Source organism: Montipora foliosa, chromosome 8, assembly GCF_036669935.1.
Source record: "Montipora foliosa isolate CH-2021 chromosome 8, ASM3666993v2, whole genome shotgun sequence".
Taxonomy (NCBI): domain Eukaryota; kingdom Metazoa; phylum Cnidaria; class Anthozoa; order Scleractinia; family Acroporidae; genus Montipora; species Montipora foliosa.
Window position 1 is genome coordinate 3548079 of NC_090876.1, and position 12500 is coordinate 3560578.

At 38.8% G+C, this 12500-nt stretch overlaps 3 protein-coding genes across 5 annotated transcripts in view; 2 read left to right on the forward strand and 1 right to left on the reverse strand.

Annotated features, from left to right (window-relative positions):
* The window catches only part of LOC138012421 (MKI67 FHA domain-interacting nucleolar phosphoprotein-like), a 9956-nt gene extending 8176 nt beyond the window's left edge, over positions 1–1780 (forward strand). Inside the window, exon 6 of the mRNA XM_068859185.1 lies at positions 1551–1780. Coding sequence (XP_068715286.1) covers positions 1551–1622 — 72 coding nt within the window. The 3' untranslated portion in view covers positions 1623–1780. The remainder of the gene's footprint in view (positions 1–1550) is intronic.
* Positions 1652–12500, reverse strand: part of LOC138012418 (tRNA N(3)-methylcytidine methyltransferase METTL2-like) — an 18981-nt gene continuing 8132 nt past the window's right edge. For 2 of the 3 annotated variants that reach the window (XM_068859180.1, XM_068859182.1), the window contains one exon: positions 1652–2872. In XM_068859180.1, the coding sequence (XP_068715281.1) occupies positions 2733–2872 (140 nt within the window). In that variant the 3' untranslated portion in view covers positions 1652–2732. Of the gene's footprint in view, positions 2873–6128; positions 6179–12500 lie in introns of all 3 variants that reach the window. The other variant, XM_068859181.1, reaches the window with a different exon arrangement.
* Positions 6707–11959, forward strand: LOC138012420 (zinc finger protein SNAI2-like). The gene is made up of 2 exons (XM_068859183.1): positions 6707–7230; positions 7507–11959. The coding sequence occupies exons 1-2, from the start codon at positions 7146–7148 to the stop codon at positions 8190–8192; spliced, it is 771 nt and encodes a 256-aa protein (XP_068715284.1). The 5' UTR covers positions 6707–7145; the 3' UTR covers positions 8193–11959.

Sequence of the window (12500 nt, forward strand, 5' to 3'; positions counted from 1 at the left end):
TTCATAAATAATTCTTTTGTCGAAGTGCAAATTAGCTTACCAAGCCTCGATACCATACAGTGAATTGAAAAGATTTCTTGCTCTAAAATGAGGCTTGGTAGGCTAATTTGCACGTGGACAAAAGAATTATAAATGTGACCGCCATTTATGAATAAGATCTATAGACTGGAGAATTTTGCATACACGAGTTCAATTATGCTTTTCGTTTTTCGAACACTGTAAAAGACAAAGGAAAGGTTTTCATCATTTAGAATAAAATATCAAAGTCTCATTCGCTTTCTCCTTTACATTGTAAAACCTTGGAGAGAATGCCACCTGTCGACTATTTCAGTCTTTAGATCTCCCATGATCCAGGCGCTTGCGTAAAAAAATTGATTTGTGTCGCAGTATATAGTAGGACAATATTCATTGTTATACCTCCCAACTCAAATACGTTTTCCGATTGGAGGAGAACGTGTCACGTGTCAAAATTCACTAACTCCCTAGGGAAACAACGACTTGAACTTTGGAGGTGCACCTTTGAGACAGCGGCAAATTCCATGTAAAAATCCGTGTATTGTTTTATTTTGAGTTGGGAGGTATAACAAAACACTTAATGACTGGCCCCACAGGAAACAGTGAGTTTTGTTTCCCCTCGACCCTCAAACAAAACTCACTTTTTCCATTGGGGCCAGTCATTACGTGCTTATTGTCACTTGAGTCTACCTGCGTAGCTCCGTTTCGTAAACGGTCGTTGCCATTCTTGGTAACGAAGCCTTTTTATTCGGTTAGCTTTCAATGAATTGTTAGGCTTAGCTTTAAAATTGCTAACGTTTGAGTGGTTATTTCGGTAGAGTAGCGGTTAAGAGCGTCTGCTCTTCAGCCATTGAACCAAGTTCGATATCGTTCATCTACCCGCCTTTTCTACTTTTTCTAAGTTTTGTTCAAAATTCTAAATGACATGCGCTGCTAATCTAGTCTTAGATTAAGTTTTTTTTTTCCCATTTGCAAATGACAAACTTAACCCTTTCAGCCCCGATAGTGCCAAATGGCACTTATAGATTTTACTCTGTCTAACGCCAGACGATTTTACTCGTCAATGGGGAACCCCTCGGGGCTTAAAGGGTTAAGCTAACAGCATCAAAAAACTATGTCCCCGTTTAACCCTTTCAGCCCCGATAGTGCCAAAAGGCACTTATAGATTTTACTCTGTCTAACGCCAGACGATTTTACTCGTCAATGGGGAACCCCTCGGGGCTTTAAGGGTTAAGCTAACAGCATCAAAAAACTATGTCCCCGTTTAACCCTTTCAGCCCCGATAGTGCCAAAAGGCACTTATAGATTTTACTCTGTCTAACGCCAGACGATTTTACTCGTCAATGGGGAACCCCTCGGGGCTTAAAGGGTTAACAGTAAAAAGTGTCGTCCAAATGGTAACGACCGTTTACGAAATGGAAATTTGCCCCGCCGCTTTTTAAGTATATGACTTTTAAATATTTTGTACTTCATAAATACAAACCTTAATTTGATATCTCAGACAACTCTTACTTTATATACTTTTTTTGTTGCAGGCTTCCGAAGTGAAAGCAAAACGCCCAAAACACAAACGGTTTGACGATGATGATGAACTTGACAGTGAATAGCAAAACAGAGACAGAACCAAACGAAAAAGTCGAGGGAAAATAAATACACTTTACTATTTAGAATTTGAGTCCTTTTCGACTGGCAATATACTATCCATACTATACGTATGTGTAAATCTTACACGTTATCTGCAACATAAATTGACTTCATCTCTTAACATTACGAGCTTTGGCCAGAAAAAAAAAAAAAAAAAAATAGGTACTCAATGCGTACATGTGTCTACTTCAAAATATCTTCTAGTTCAATAAACTGTGGTGCTGCGTTGGCCGCAAGTAAGACACGAAAATGTGGTTTTATCAAAACTGGCGCAGTGGTGAGAGCATGCGCCTCCCACCAATGTGGCCAGGGTTCGATTCTCAGGGCGCTTTCCTTTTGTCAGAACTGGCCGGTCAGAGCCGTCATTTTGCAAAGAAAATGTAACAATTTGAAGGAACACTTGCACGATAATCCCTCACATTCTTAAGGAAAAGTATATATCATCCTCGAGGTTTGTTAATTTGAAGGCGTTGTGGAGTTATTCCTTCCAAATGCCCGGTCTGGCCGGTCATTTCTGTCAAATGGAAAGCGCTCTCAGACTCGGAGTCGTGAGTTGAGTTTGGTTGTTTCTCTACGGGGTACTCTGGTTCCCCCCTCTCCTCAATAACCAACATTTGATTTAGTTCAGTCAGTTTTAAACGATGATTATCAATAGATCAATTTCGAATATTAAAATTCGGACCGAAACAAAAGGCATCATCTCGAGGCTCTGGGGAATAAATATAAAGATATGTATGAGTTTATTTCCAGAGCCTCGAGATGATGCCTTTTGTTTCGGACTGAATTTTAATATATCGAAAGTAGGCTATTGAGATGTCAAGAATGAGTTGCAAAACTCCACTCGAATCTCGATCTCAGAAATTTATTTGCACGCAAGTGCAGGTGAAAATGAGACTGGTTAGAACTTCGATTGGGGCCAAGGACCTCGCTACCGCATAGTGAAGCCAATGGCAGACAGTTGCTGACAAAGATTGTCCATATTTAGTAGCATTATTTTGCCCCAATAGGAGAAAATCTCTTGATTACAATTATTATACAGATGGTTATTTTTGTTTCAAAGTTGATAACGTATGTCAACTCGGCTTCCTAAACTTGCATTGAATCCAAACACGATACATTTTCAACTGGCGCCCACGATTCACTTGTAGTCTGCGGTCAACGTAGTTCTGTTCTTCAAGTAAGCCCGCCGCTTGAAACATCCGGGTTAGGTCATCTGGAACACCAAGGGAAAAAAGGCAATAAAAACAAATACTCACCGAACGTGAGGCCTAACAATTCAGATAATCAAAAAAAGCCCAAGTCCCCAAGAGCAATTGTTCTCGTGTTTTAAAATTCGTTTTAAAGGATATTCTTGATCACTTAGATTTCGACAGTTGCTCACATTTTTTACGGGAAAATTTGAGTCAACTTGGTAAAGTCCTCAGTATTATTTTCGACTACGGTACGGTAGAAAGAACTTCTATCAACTGATTCGGTTTCTAGAATGGTAAATAGAAGTACATAGTTTTAAATTAAAGGCTCGAGAGAGAGTTGCGTAAGTACTCTCAACCCAAACAAAAGTAAACCAAGAAACAATATATGGAATCAAATGAGACTGACAAAATAAAAGACTGATGATAAAGGGGAAAACCGAAACACCAAGAGAAAGACCTACCAGAACCAACACCTTCAATCCGCATAACACCGAGTCCGGGAATCGATCACAGGCTGCGCCACGCTCTCAACAATGAGCGAACCCCACCAGGCCTACCTACTCACAGGTAAACGAAATTAGACTCTGGAGATGGTGATACAATTCGATCAAAGGTCATCCAGGCAGATCTTGCCCGAGGGAAAAGGCAGGGGAAAACAAAATGTCCGATGGGGATTGGTTACTTTGTGCGGCAGCCGGGGCCAGGGGAATTCACTTCTTCAAAAAGAGAAATAAGATGATGGCACAGTCACCTGCCGGCAGCTGACAGTCAGCTAAACAGATTGTAAAATGTGCAAAGTGAATACAAGCCGAACCCTGAGAAGAAAATAACTCGTTATAAGGCGGCACAGATCGTGTCAGTGGTAGTCACTTCAACAAGCAATAAACTGCACGTGTGCATTCGCAGCAGGTTAGTGAATCAACAGCCACGTGTTTGCTCTTTTGGAGGTTTAACATGTTAGTCCAAAGTTCTCTTAATCTGATACAGCTTATTTGCACTTTTCAGAAATTTAATGGAAATGACAGCGGTGGTGTACGCCTGAGAGTTTTGTTTGAATAGCATTGCACACAGGAATCAAATGACCTCGCATGCAAGGATCAAAAGGAGTGTTGCAAGTTGGTGATAAAGTCATTGAACTTGTTTCCATTTACGCAACCAACATAAGCAATTCGGTTTGTTACGGTGAAAGACAACGCCAAGCGACTTGCTGCATCTGATTTTTTTAAACACAAGAAGAGAAATCAAAAGCCGCCTTTTTTAAGCCAAACAGTCGCCAAGCTACAAATCATTCACGCTGACCTGACACCTGGTTCTTAAACAAGCTTTAAAGAAACACTATCTTTTATTGTCTACATTGGTTTCTTCAATATGAACAAAAGAATAAATGTGAAAATAGGAAACGCGAGAGCTTGTTCAATCTAATTGAGACGAAAAAATGATAACCTATTCCTATTGGACTACATCCTATCACGTTTATACTTGTTTTCCATTTAGCGACAGTCCATAGTCCAAAAGGAAGCTGAATCTCGTGGTTTAATTAAATTTATGTCTTCGCGAAAATAAAAAGTGCAAAACAAAACACTCAAAGTGTGACCAAAAAGGTTTAGGTAGGCTCAAAGCCTCAAACACTAGCAGAGAATGACAATGGAATGACAGCGAATTTGTTCATAAAAGTAAGGCGTCGCTTTGCTGTAATTTGACGTGTTTCACCAAATTGATACACGTAAATGGGAAGTCGTTAAACACCAATGGGAATTTTGCTAGTTTTCTCCAAAATTTGTGAAAACACGTCCAACAACCTTGTGACTGTCAATGCTGATGACGCACACCATGAGAGTTTTTTGATCCGGTAAAACCAAGCATCTCTTATTAGACACTTGGGCGGAATAACTTGCTGATAGGAATGTTTTTCCTACGGAACCTGTTTAAGAAAATCACTAAGTAACGCGGAATCATTTTCGTTGAGTGAAACGACAGCAGCAAAATGCGCTAATGTTTGGAAGTTCATTTCCTTGGATTCTCTGGCTGTTTTCAGATAATTACTGAACGACGTGATGGTGCTCTTGGAATTTTTCTATGATGCGGGTTTCCGGCCCAACAATCTGCATTGGCCTTGTTTTGCGCTTAATAACATTTGCGCTCTGACAAAAACAAAAATGGAACCAATTACACTCTTTTTTTTCTTTTAATAAGAACGTCTAATTTTGGAGGTGAGGCAGAACGTTCCTCTACGTTTTTACGATGTGAGGCTGAAAACGTTCTTAAGATGTTCTTAAATCATTTACATCAGACTTTGCTTCACCTGATGACTCTTACGGTATTATTTGGAAGTTATTTTGGAACGATTATAAATAAGAATTGCTCATTATTACAAACTGAGTTGTGTATCATGCAATACGAAAACCATTGTTATGTTATACAAAATATGTCATACAAAATCTGGGTTAATTTAAAATACAAATGCGCTAAATGAAAACGTTCATAATCGACTCTCAGCCTGAGGAATGTTCTTGATATGTTCTTAAAATTTGGTTAATTTCAGCCTCAATGTTGTTTTATACAAAAAGAGTGTATGTCGTTATGTTAATAAAAGGTTTAAAATTCTAACTCTCCATTGTATAATTGGACGGGTGCGCTGGCACTGGGCTGACGGTGACCCTTAATAGAAATTGTTTTTTCGGAGAACAGTTGGTTAAAACACTTTTCCCACCAAAGGAAAGCGTTTCAGATTTTATTCCGCCTAACGACTGACGATTTTAGTCCTCAAGGGCCAAAGGGTTATCAACATCAAGGTCCACATAACGCTCCATTTAAACTTATAAAAACAGCAAACCGCTCTTAAGTTTCCGCCCTGAAATAGATCACCTTCTCTATGACACAACTATTATTAATAGATTACAACTTCACAGTTAAAAGTAAATTCAAAGTGTGTTCCACTGAGAGAGGAATAAAAAAACATCATCACGAACAGGAAATGGACCGAATGTAACCAAGCATTTGACGAGTTAAAACAAAAATCAACAATTTCCAGTTCATTGATCGAGATCCGCCGGTCATTCAGAGGCGAAGTAATCTAAAAGGGACTTATCCCAACACAGTTTTCAATATTAAGAAGATTGTAAATAAAATTCCTTGCATGGTTTCAGTAATATAAACAAGCAAAAGTTTGTCTCCCTTTTTTAATCCCAAAAAATCAGCCATAATAATTGAATTGACGTCCGATTAAAAAATAAAAGCTGACATGATTTGAACAATAATTTACTTTAGAGCGCTGACCTTGGGCGGAATTGGGATCGATAAGTTTTCTTCTTGCTCTTCACTCTCACCTTGGGAATACAAAAATTCCATAGAGACAAGTTGTTTGTTGTTAAGATTTCCATCAAAATGCATTTTTGGGGTTATTAAACTAAAAACAGCTTGCTCTATAAAATCTTGAGTGCGATTTCATCTTCCAACATAAAATATTCCAAACAAGATACGAGGTAATATTTGTGGCCTTGTTAAGCGCTGTTAGATGATATTAATTATCATATAAAATCACCTGCTTCGTAAAGAAATGGCAAACTAAAAATTTGAGAATTTTTCACTTGGGATTCCTACCATCTCTAGAACACTTAAAGAAGAATTTTGATAAAAGCTTATCAGATGAACACATCAGTTACATATGCGTTAAACAAGCGCGTAGCTTTTCGCCGAAATGCAAATGTTATCATCGGATAGTGTTTGATTTTGATTTTCTTCGCGACATGTTTGAGGTGTTATTGTTCTCGGCAGTTAATTATCTGCTTGTATTGACTTTGGGTGCATGACAATAGGTCTGGCTTGTGAACAATAGAAGTGAACCCACATCACCTGTTGTTTTCTGTTTTTCAGATCAAACAAAAGTCGATGTGCTCTGCAGCTCAAGTCTCATTTAACGACATTGGAATTTCCTTGAGGTTGGAGCTTCTTGAAATCTAAGGATGGGCGAGACGGCAATGAGCACTTTGCGTCAAAATGTCGTTTGTCATCGGGCTGATGCCAGGCAGGGTGTGAATTTTAATGTAGTTTCAACCGGTTTTCCAAATACGGCAAGGCTGCTTTATTTTCATCCAAGCCAACCCCCCGGCGTGGAATGGCAATAAAGGAGTATTGCACCTGACAGCTGACGTCACATATAAGCCACCAATAAAACGCAGTTGAAGCAAAGATTAGCTGGAGTCACTTTCATAAATGCACTGATCATCGAAAGCCACACGCACAAGTGTTTCCAGTCTGGCTGTTTCCAACTTGGTGTCACAAAACTAAGCAAAAATGCCAAAAGCATTCTTAGTGAAGAAGAAAACCGACAAGATCAAACGAGTTCCTTCAAATTTTATCCCAGCCATTCCGGTAATCGGTGAGTGAATTATCTATTGTATTTAATATTCCAATGCACTTGTCACACACAGGACAGGTAGCTTAATGCGCACAGAAGAATTTCTTCATTCGAATCAAGTCAAGCGCGCCCTATTTCTTGCTTAAGGCGTCACTTTCCAAGGTAAACTAACACATGCCTGCTCATTTGCCGGATTTTTTTTAACGGCTGGCATGGCAAGGGTTGCTAACAGCGGGCTGAATAATTTGTAAATCAAATATCTGATTTCTGCCATGTGTTTTTCTGCACACGCAACAGGTTACACTCGAGATTTTCAACATCCTGACACTCAAAGTACCAAGCAAGCAGGAGTTGCCTATCAAATTCCTGCTGAAATCTGCTGGCAAAAGCGGCTTTTCTCGTATCCAGCGGAAGTGACAAGTCTTTCAGTGACAAGAGAAGAGTCGGCTAAAAGCGCTAACCTAGAGTCCAGTCAAAAACAAAAACAAATTGATTTATCGAGCATCGATGAAAACAGCCATGAAATCGCCGCGGGGCAAACACCGACAAACATCTACGAATGTCAAGATTGCAGAAAAAGTTACTCGTCTGTCACTTCTTTACTTCGTCACCAGCAATACAACTGCCATCCACACCACAAGCGGCCTTTCCATTGCAAATATTGTGAGAAACTCTACGTGTCGCTCGGAGCACTTAAAATGCACATCCGAACACACACACTTCCATGCAAGTGCAAAATTTGCGGCAAGGCCTTCAGCCGACCTTGGCTACTCCAGGGACATATCAGAACACACACCGGGGAGAAGCCTTACAAATGCCCGAACTGCCAGCGAGCTTTCGCCGACAGATCCAACCTCCGCGCGCACCTACAAACTCATTCGGAAGTCAAAAAATACTCTTGCGGCCTCTGCACAAAATCTTTTTCAAGAATGTCGCTGTTACTGAAGCATGAAGGCAGCGGATGCCCTGGAAATGGCCCTTGAAGCTTCAGCACAAAGTCATTAAGTTATTCCAGTACTTTCGATTCGTCATCGAAGCGAAACTTCGGCTTGTCAAAGTATAAACGTTTTTCAATTCTGCCGTAATAAGTTTTTGTTGTGACACATATTTTTGTTGAAACGCGCGCGTGAAGAAAAATTAACAGTGAAAATGCGAGCATGAGTATGTTCAATTTAAGACTGTAAGCTGAGGGAAGTGTTGGTTGGAAAGCATGGCGATACATGTTTTTCAAAGATAGCAAAATAATCAAAAGATGCAATCGAACAATTTACCATGACAACTAGTCTTACAATACTCAGCCTTACCAAGGAATTTACATGCCTCTTCTAACGCAGACGATTTGGACGTTAAAAGCGTTCCCGGAAAGTTAATCTGGCGGTGTTTTTTCGATAGAAGCTCGTTTATATCATACCTAGAGAGAGTCGGAATAAATAGCTAATTTACATTGACGAATTAGTCCACTGTACAAAGTAGATTGCTTCAAAATAAAAAATAAAAAAATGGTGATACGGTCCACACAATCTATCTCCGCCTCTCAGCACAAAAGACACCGCTCTAATCATGCAGATATTAAACCGCGCCAAACACCTGTCGGCTTCGCTCGAGATTAACCTCGAAGTAAGGAAATTCCATTACAGCAGCTGAAATGCAGATTTGGAAGATAGATCAGAACTCGCGCATGATAAATTCACTTGATAAACAATTTATAAAGCTACAAGAGATGAAATTTTAAATCACCTGCTGAAGCTCTAAGTGATCGAAGAAACAATATAAAAAACTGCTCAGCTGGACCTCTTTTTCTGAATCGATGTAAATTTTATTACCATTCGAGGAGGATACAAATTGCAACACGGTGTTTTTGAATGACTGATAACTGCAAAGAGTTCGGAAGAGAAAAACAACAAAGAATACAAAGAAATTTGGCTCAGGGCTTTAGCTCTTCCTGTTAATGAAAACAAAGGGTCCATTTAACGATTGAAGTCCACAAATCAGCCAATGAAAGGAAGCCGTCAACCAGTCAAAGGGAAGTTCATTTGTAATCACAATTAAACCAGATTCCATGAGTATACTATTTATTGAACGCAGACAAACGTTTATTCTATTTACTAAAATTGGCGTCCTTCGAGAAACTTCTTTGTTAGATTGTGGAAAGCGCCACATACGATAACTTTCTGAGCTTTCAAGGGAAAACTGGACATTGCCAAAGAACGACAGCGAACACGAAAGCAATCTCGTGTTAACTGAAAATGCTTACTCCGCACAACATACGAAGAGTATTTTTTCGTTTTATCGCACAAAACCTGCCATTTATGAAGTGAAATGTATTCAACATTGAACCCTAAGCAATATCTTGCTATTGACGAGTGTCTTTTATGACTAAATGCCATCACGTTCCAAGTTCGACTTCAAACCCGACGACACAAACCCGAAATTAACCTTATGCATCCGGGTTATTTTAGCAATAAAGAATTCCAAATCACCTGTTACGACATAAATAATTTCCCTCATTAATCTTAGCTTATGACAACAGACTATATTCGACCTTCATTTTCTCGTCCAGTCTTCATAGATTAGCTTGGCTGCTTTTCTAATCGCAAATTTGATAACTGACAATCATTGCGGATCGTGCATCGAGCGCGCTTGCGATCCTTTCGAAAACAAATTCTCCAAAAGACGGTACAAAAAGACTTAAAATAGGACAACTGTAGACTTCCGGACCAAAAGATCAAAATAAGATGATCTCATCGGTTGCACCAGCATAAACTGAAACTAGTTTAGAACAGACCACCTTAAAGATATTCTCAGACGCACCCGCTAGTTAAATGTAATCTTGTAGCCTGGTTGTAAGGCAACAGCAACCTCAGCCATTGGGTTTATCGGAAATATGCCGACAAGGCGAGCGAAATATTTTATTTGAAACTCGAGAATTAATTTCACCTGCAGATATTTATACTTCAGGTTATTGTGACCTATCAGTATGGAGTGTTTTTTTTTAAACGAGAGCATAAGTCATAAAAGGTTTAATGACAAGTGTTGTGATGATCAAACAAAACGTTCATCGAAGCACGAACTTCCCAAGAAGATATTTTTAGGTTACAAGTGAAAATGCCATGTAAAGTGGATATGAAGATGACTTGTGTAAAAAATCTCAACACTGATATAGAGTTGAAAAAACCTGTGAAGAGACAAAATGTTGACAAAAATCTCAAATTGTGCGAAATAATCTGGCCCTTCAGTCGTTTTTGCTCTACAAGATAATACTAGAACGTTATTAAATAGCTTGTTTGTCATCATTCTTTCAGAAAACACGGCAACTCTTTATAATGTGAACTCTCGTTTTCATCAGATGAAAGGGACATTCTATCAGTGCCTTCAAAATATTTATATCCTGTGAACAATTTTATCACGCATTGATTACAGAGAGAGTACGCGACAGCTAACCACGGGGCAAATTTTTCGGCCAAAGTTTAAGAGCTTTTCTCTCTTGAAATTCCATTCCCCGTAAAGCAGTGGTTCGCAGCTGGCTGTAATCTAGTGCCAGATAAACAAAATGAAAACAAAATTCGTTTCCGGAATTAAGAAAAAAACACTTACTCTATTGGAGGTAAGGGGGAAAAATTGAAGAAGCAAATGGCAACATCTAAAAAATGTATAATTTTTCAACATGTTGAAGCTTTCTAACGAGAGATTTCCATCAAAACTTGGTTTTTCCAAAGTAAAAAATCTCCTCCACCTAGAATTTCACGAAAAAATTGTCACAGGCACCCCAATCATAAACGGCTAAAGCTGACTCCCGGTTAAAATTTATGGAAAAAAACACACAAAGATGTTTTTCTAAATTTGGAAATGCCATTGTGCCGTTAAAATTATTGGGTGTGACCACTTAAACAAACAAACCCTCAACCAATTAACAACAGGGCTCTCTTACAACACGACTTTCGCTAAAACATTCACTTGCACTTTCGCAAAGTTATAATACTTTTTAAATTGAAAAAATAAATGAATGGTTAAAAGAGTCACTTATGAGAAAAGCAAGAGAAGAAAGAGAATGTTGAGTTACTCATTGTTTAAAATATTCGCTACTTTAAACTTATTGAACATTCCCTGTTTCCGCTTTGCTGACAATGCAGTACATATCACGTACGACAACAAAAGATAACAAGTTGAGGTAAACAAGCTTTGAAAACCGAGCCAAAGGGATCAATGAAACGTATTTAGTCTCGAAAACATGCTTCCTGTTCCGCAAGAATGGAATTTTTGTCAGACAAAAAATTGCTATGCGCTGAAGAGGCCTTATTTGCAACTTTGCATTTAGAACATGTTCCCGAGTCTTATAAAAGAGCTGTTTTAAAAACCATGCACCAAAAACGTATAACGCCAGGAGGAAAAGTAAGAGGACTTTCTTTTTTTATGACAAAATTCTTTACAGTAACAGCCATGAAGCATGCCGACAAGGCTTTCAAAGCCAGCGACGGACGGGTAGATACATTTCGAATGAGTACTGTTGGTTTATATGTAAGCATCATCTCAAATAATGCTTACTTAAGCCTAAACACCCATTTTAAACGGCGTTGATCAACAGTATTTAAGTCTAAGCACCCTTTTTAAAAAGTTTAGCTTTCGATAATTGTTGTGATGGCCGATTACTCCATGTAAGTGAAGTGAAACCGTTGCAATTCCTGGATTTATTTGCATGTGGCCGTGTGGACGAAAATAAACAAGGTATGTGCAAATGTAAGTATATAATAAATTCTGTTCTTTCAATATTACTCATTCGAAGTAGTATTTTTAAGAGTTGGTCCATTTTACAGGGGCACCCAACGTCAATTTTCGGAAAATATCTGTTCGGAAGACGATTTGAGATCTAGAATTTTCGGAACATTTGTTGTAAAATTTCTTGCTTGTCTGCCTCTCCTAGGATTTTCGAACATCTGAAAATGGTATAATTGCCCATTTTTAACGGATTTTTTCCCTAAAAACGTCATCTAGAATTTTCGGGAGCCTTTTTTGTGGCTGAAGTTTTCGAAAAGGTAAGTTTTGATCCCTATAATTTTCGGATAGCTAGACTTTCAGCTAGGAAATCCGAACAGATGAAAAATTTTTAGGGGATAAAAATATGCCTCTTTCTACCGTTAAAATACTAAAATACGTTTAACAATGCTACGTTTAAGTGGTTTTGAACTATATTCTCGTTGGGTGCCCCTGATTTTAGGGTAGTCCATTTTGGTAGCTCATCGGGGTAGTCCATGGACTAGGGGGTAAGCGAAATGTACCTACCCGCCACGGACGGG

Bases quoted from the DNA above. Each gene is read 5' to 3' on its own strand.
- LOC138012420 (XM_068859183.1), top strand. From the start codon at position 7,146: ATGCCAAAAGCATTCTTAGTGAAGAAGAAAACCGACAAGATCAAACGA. The intron at 7,231-7,506 runs GTGAGTGAATTA...CACACGCAACAG, and splicing joins CCCAGCCATTCCGGTAATCG to GTTACACTCGAGATTTTCAA.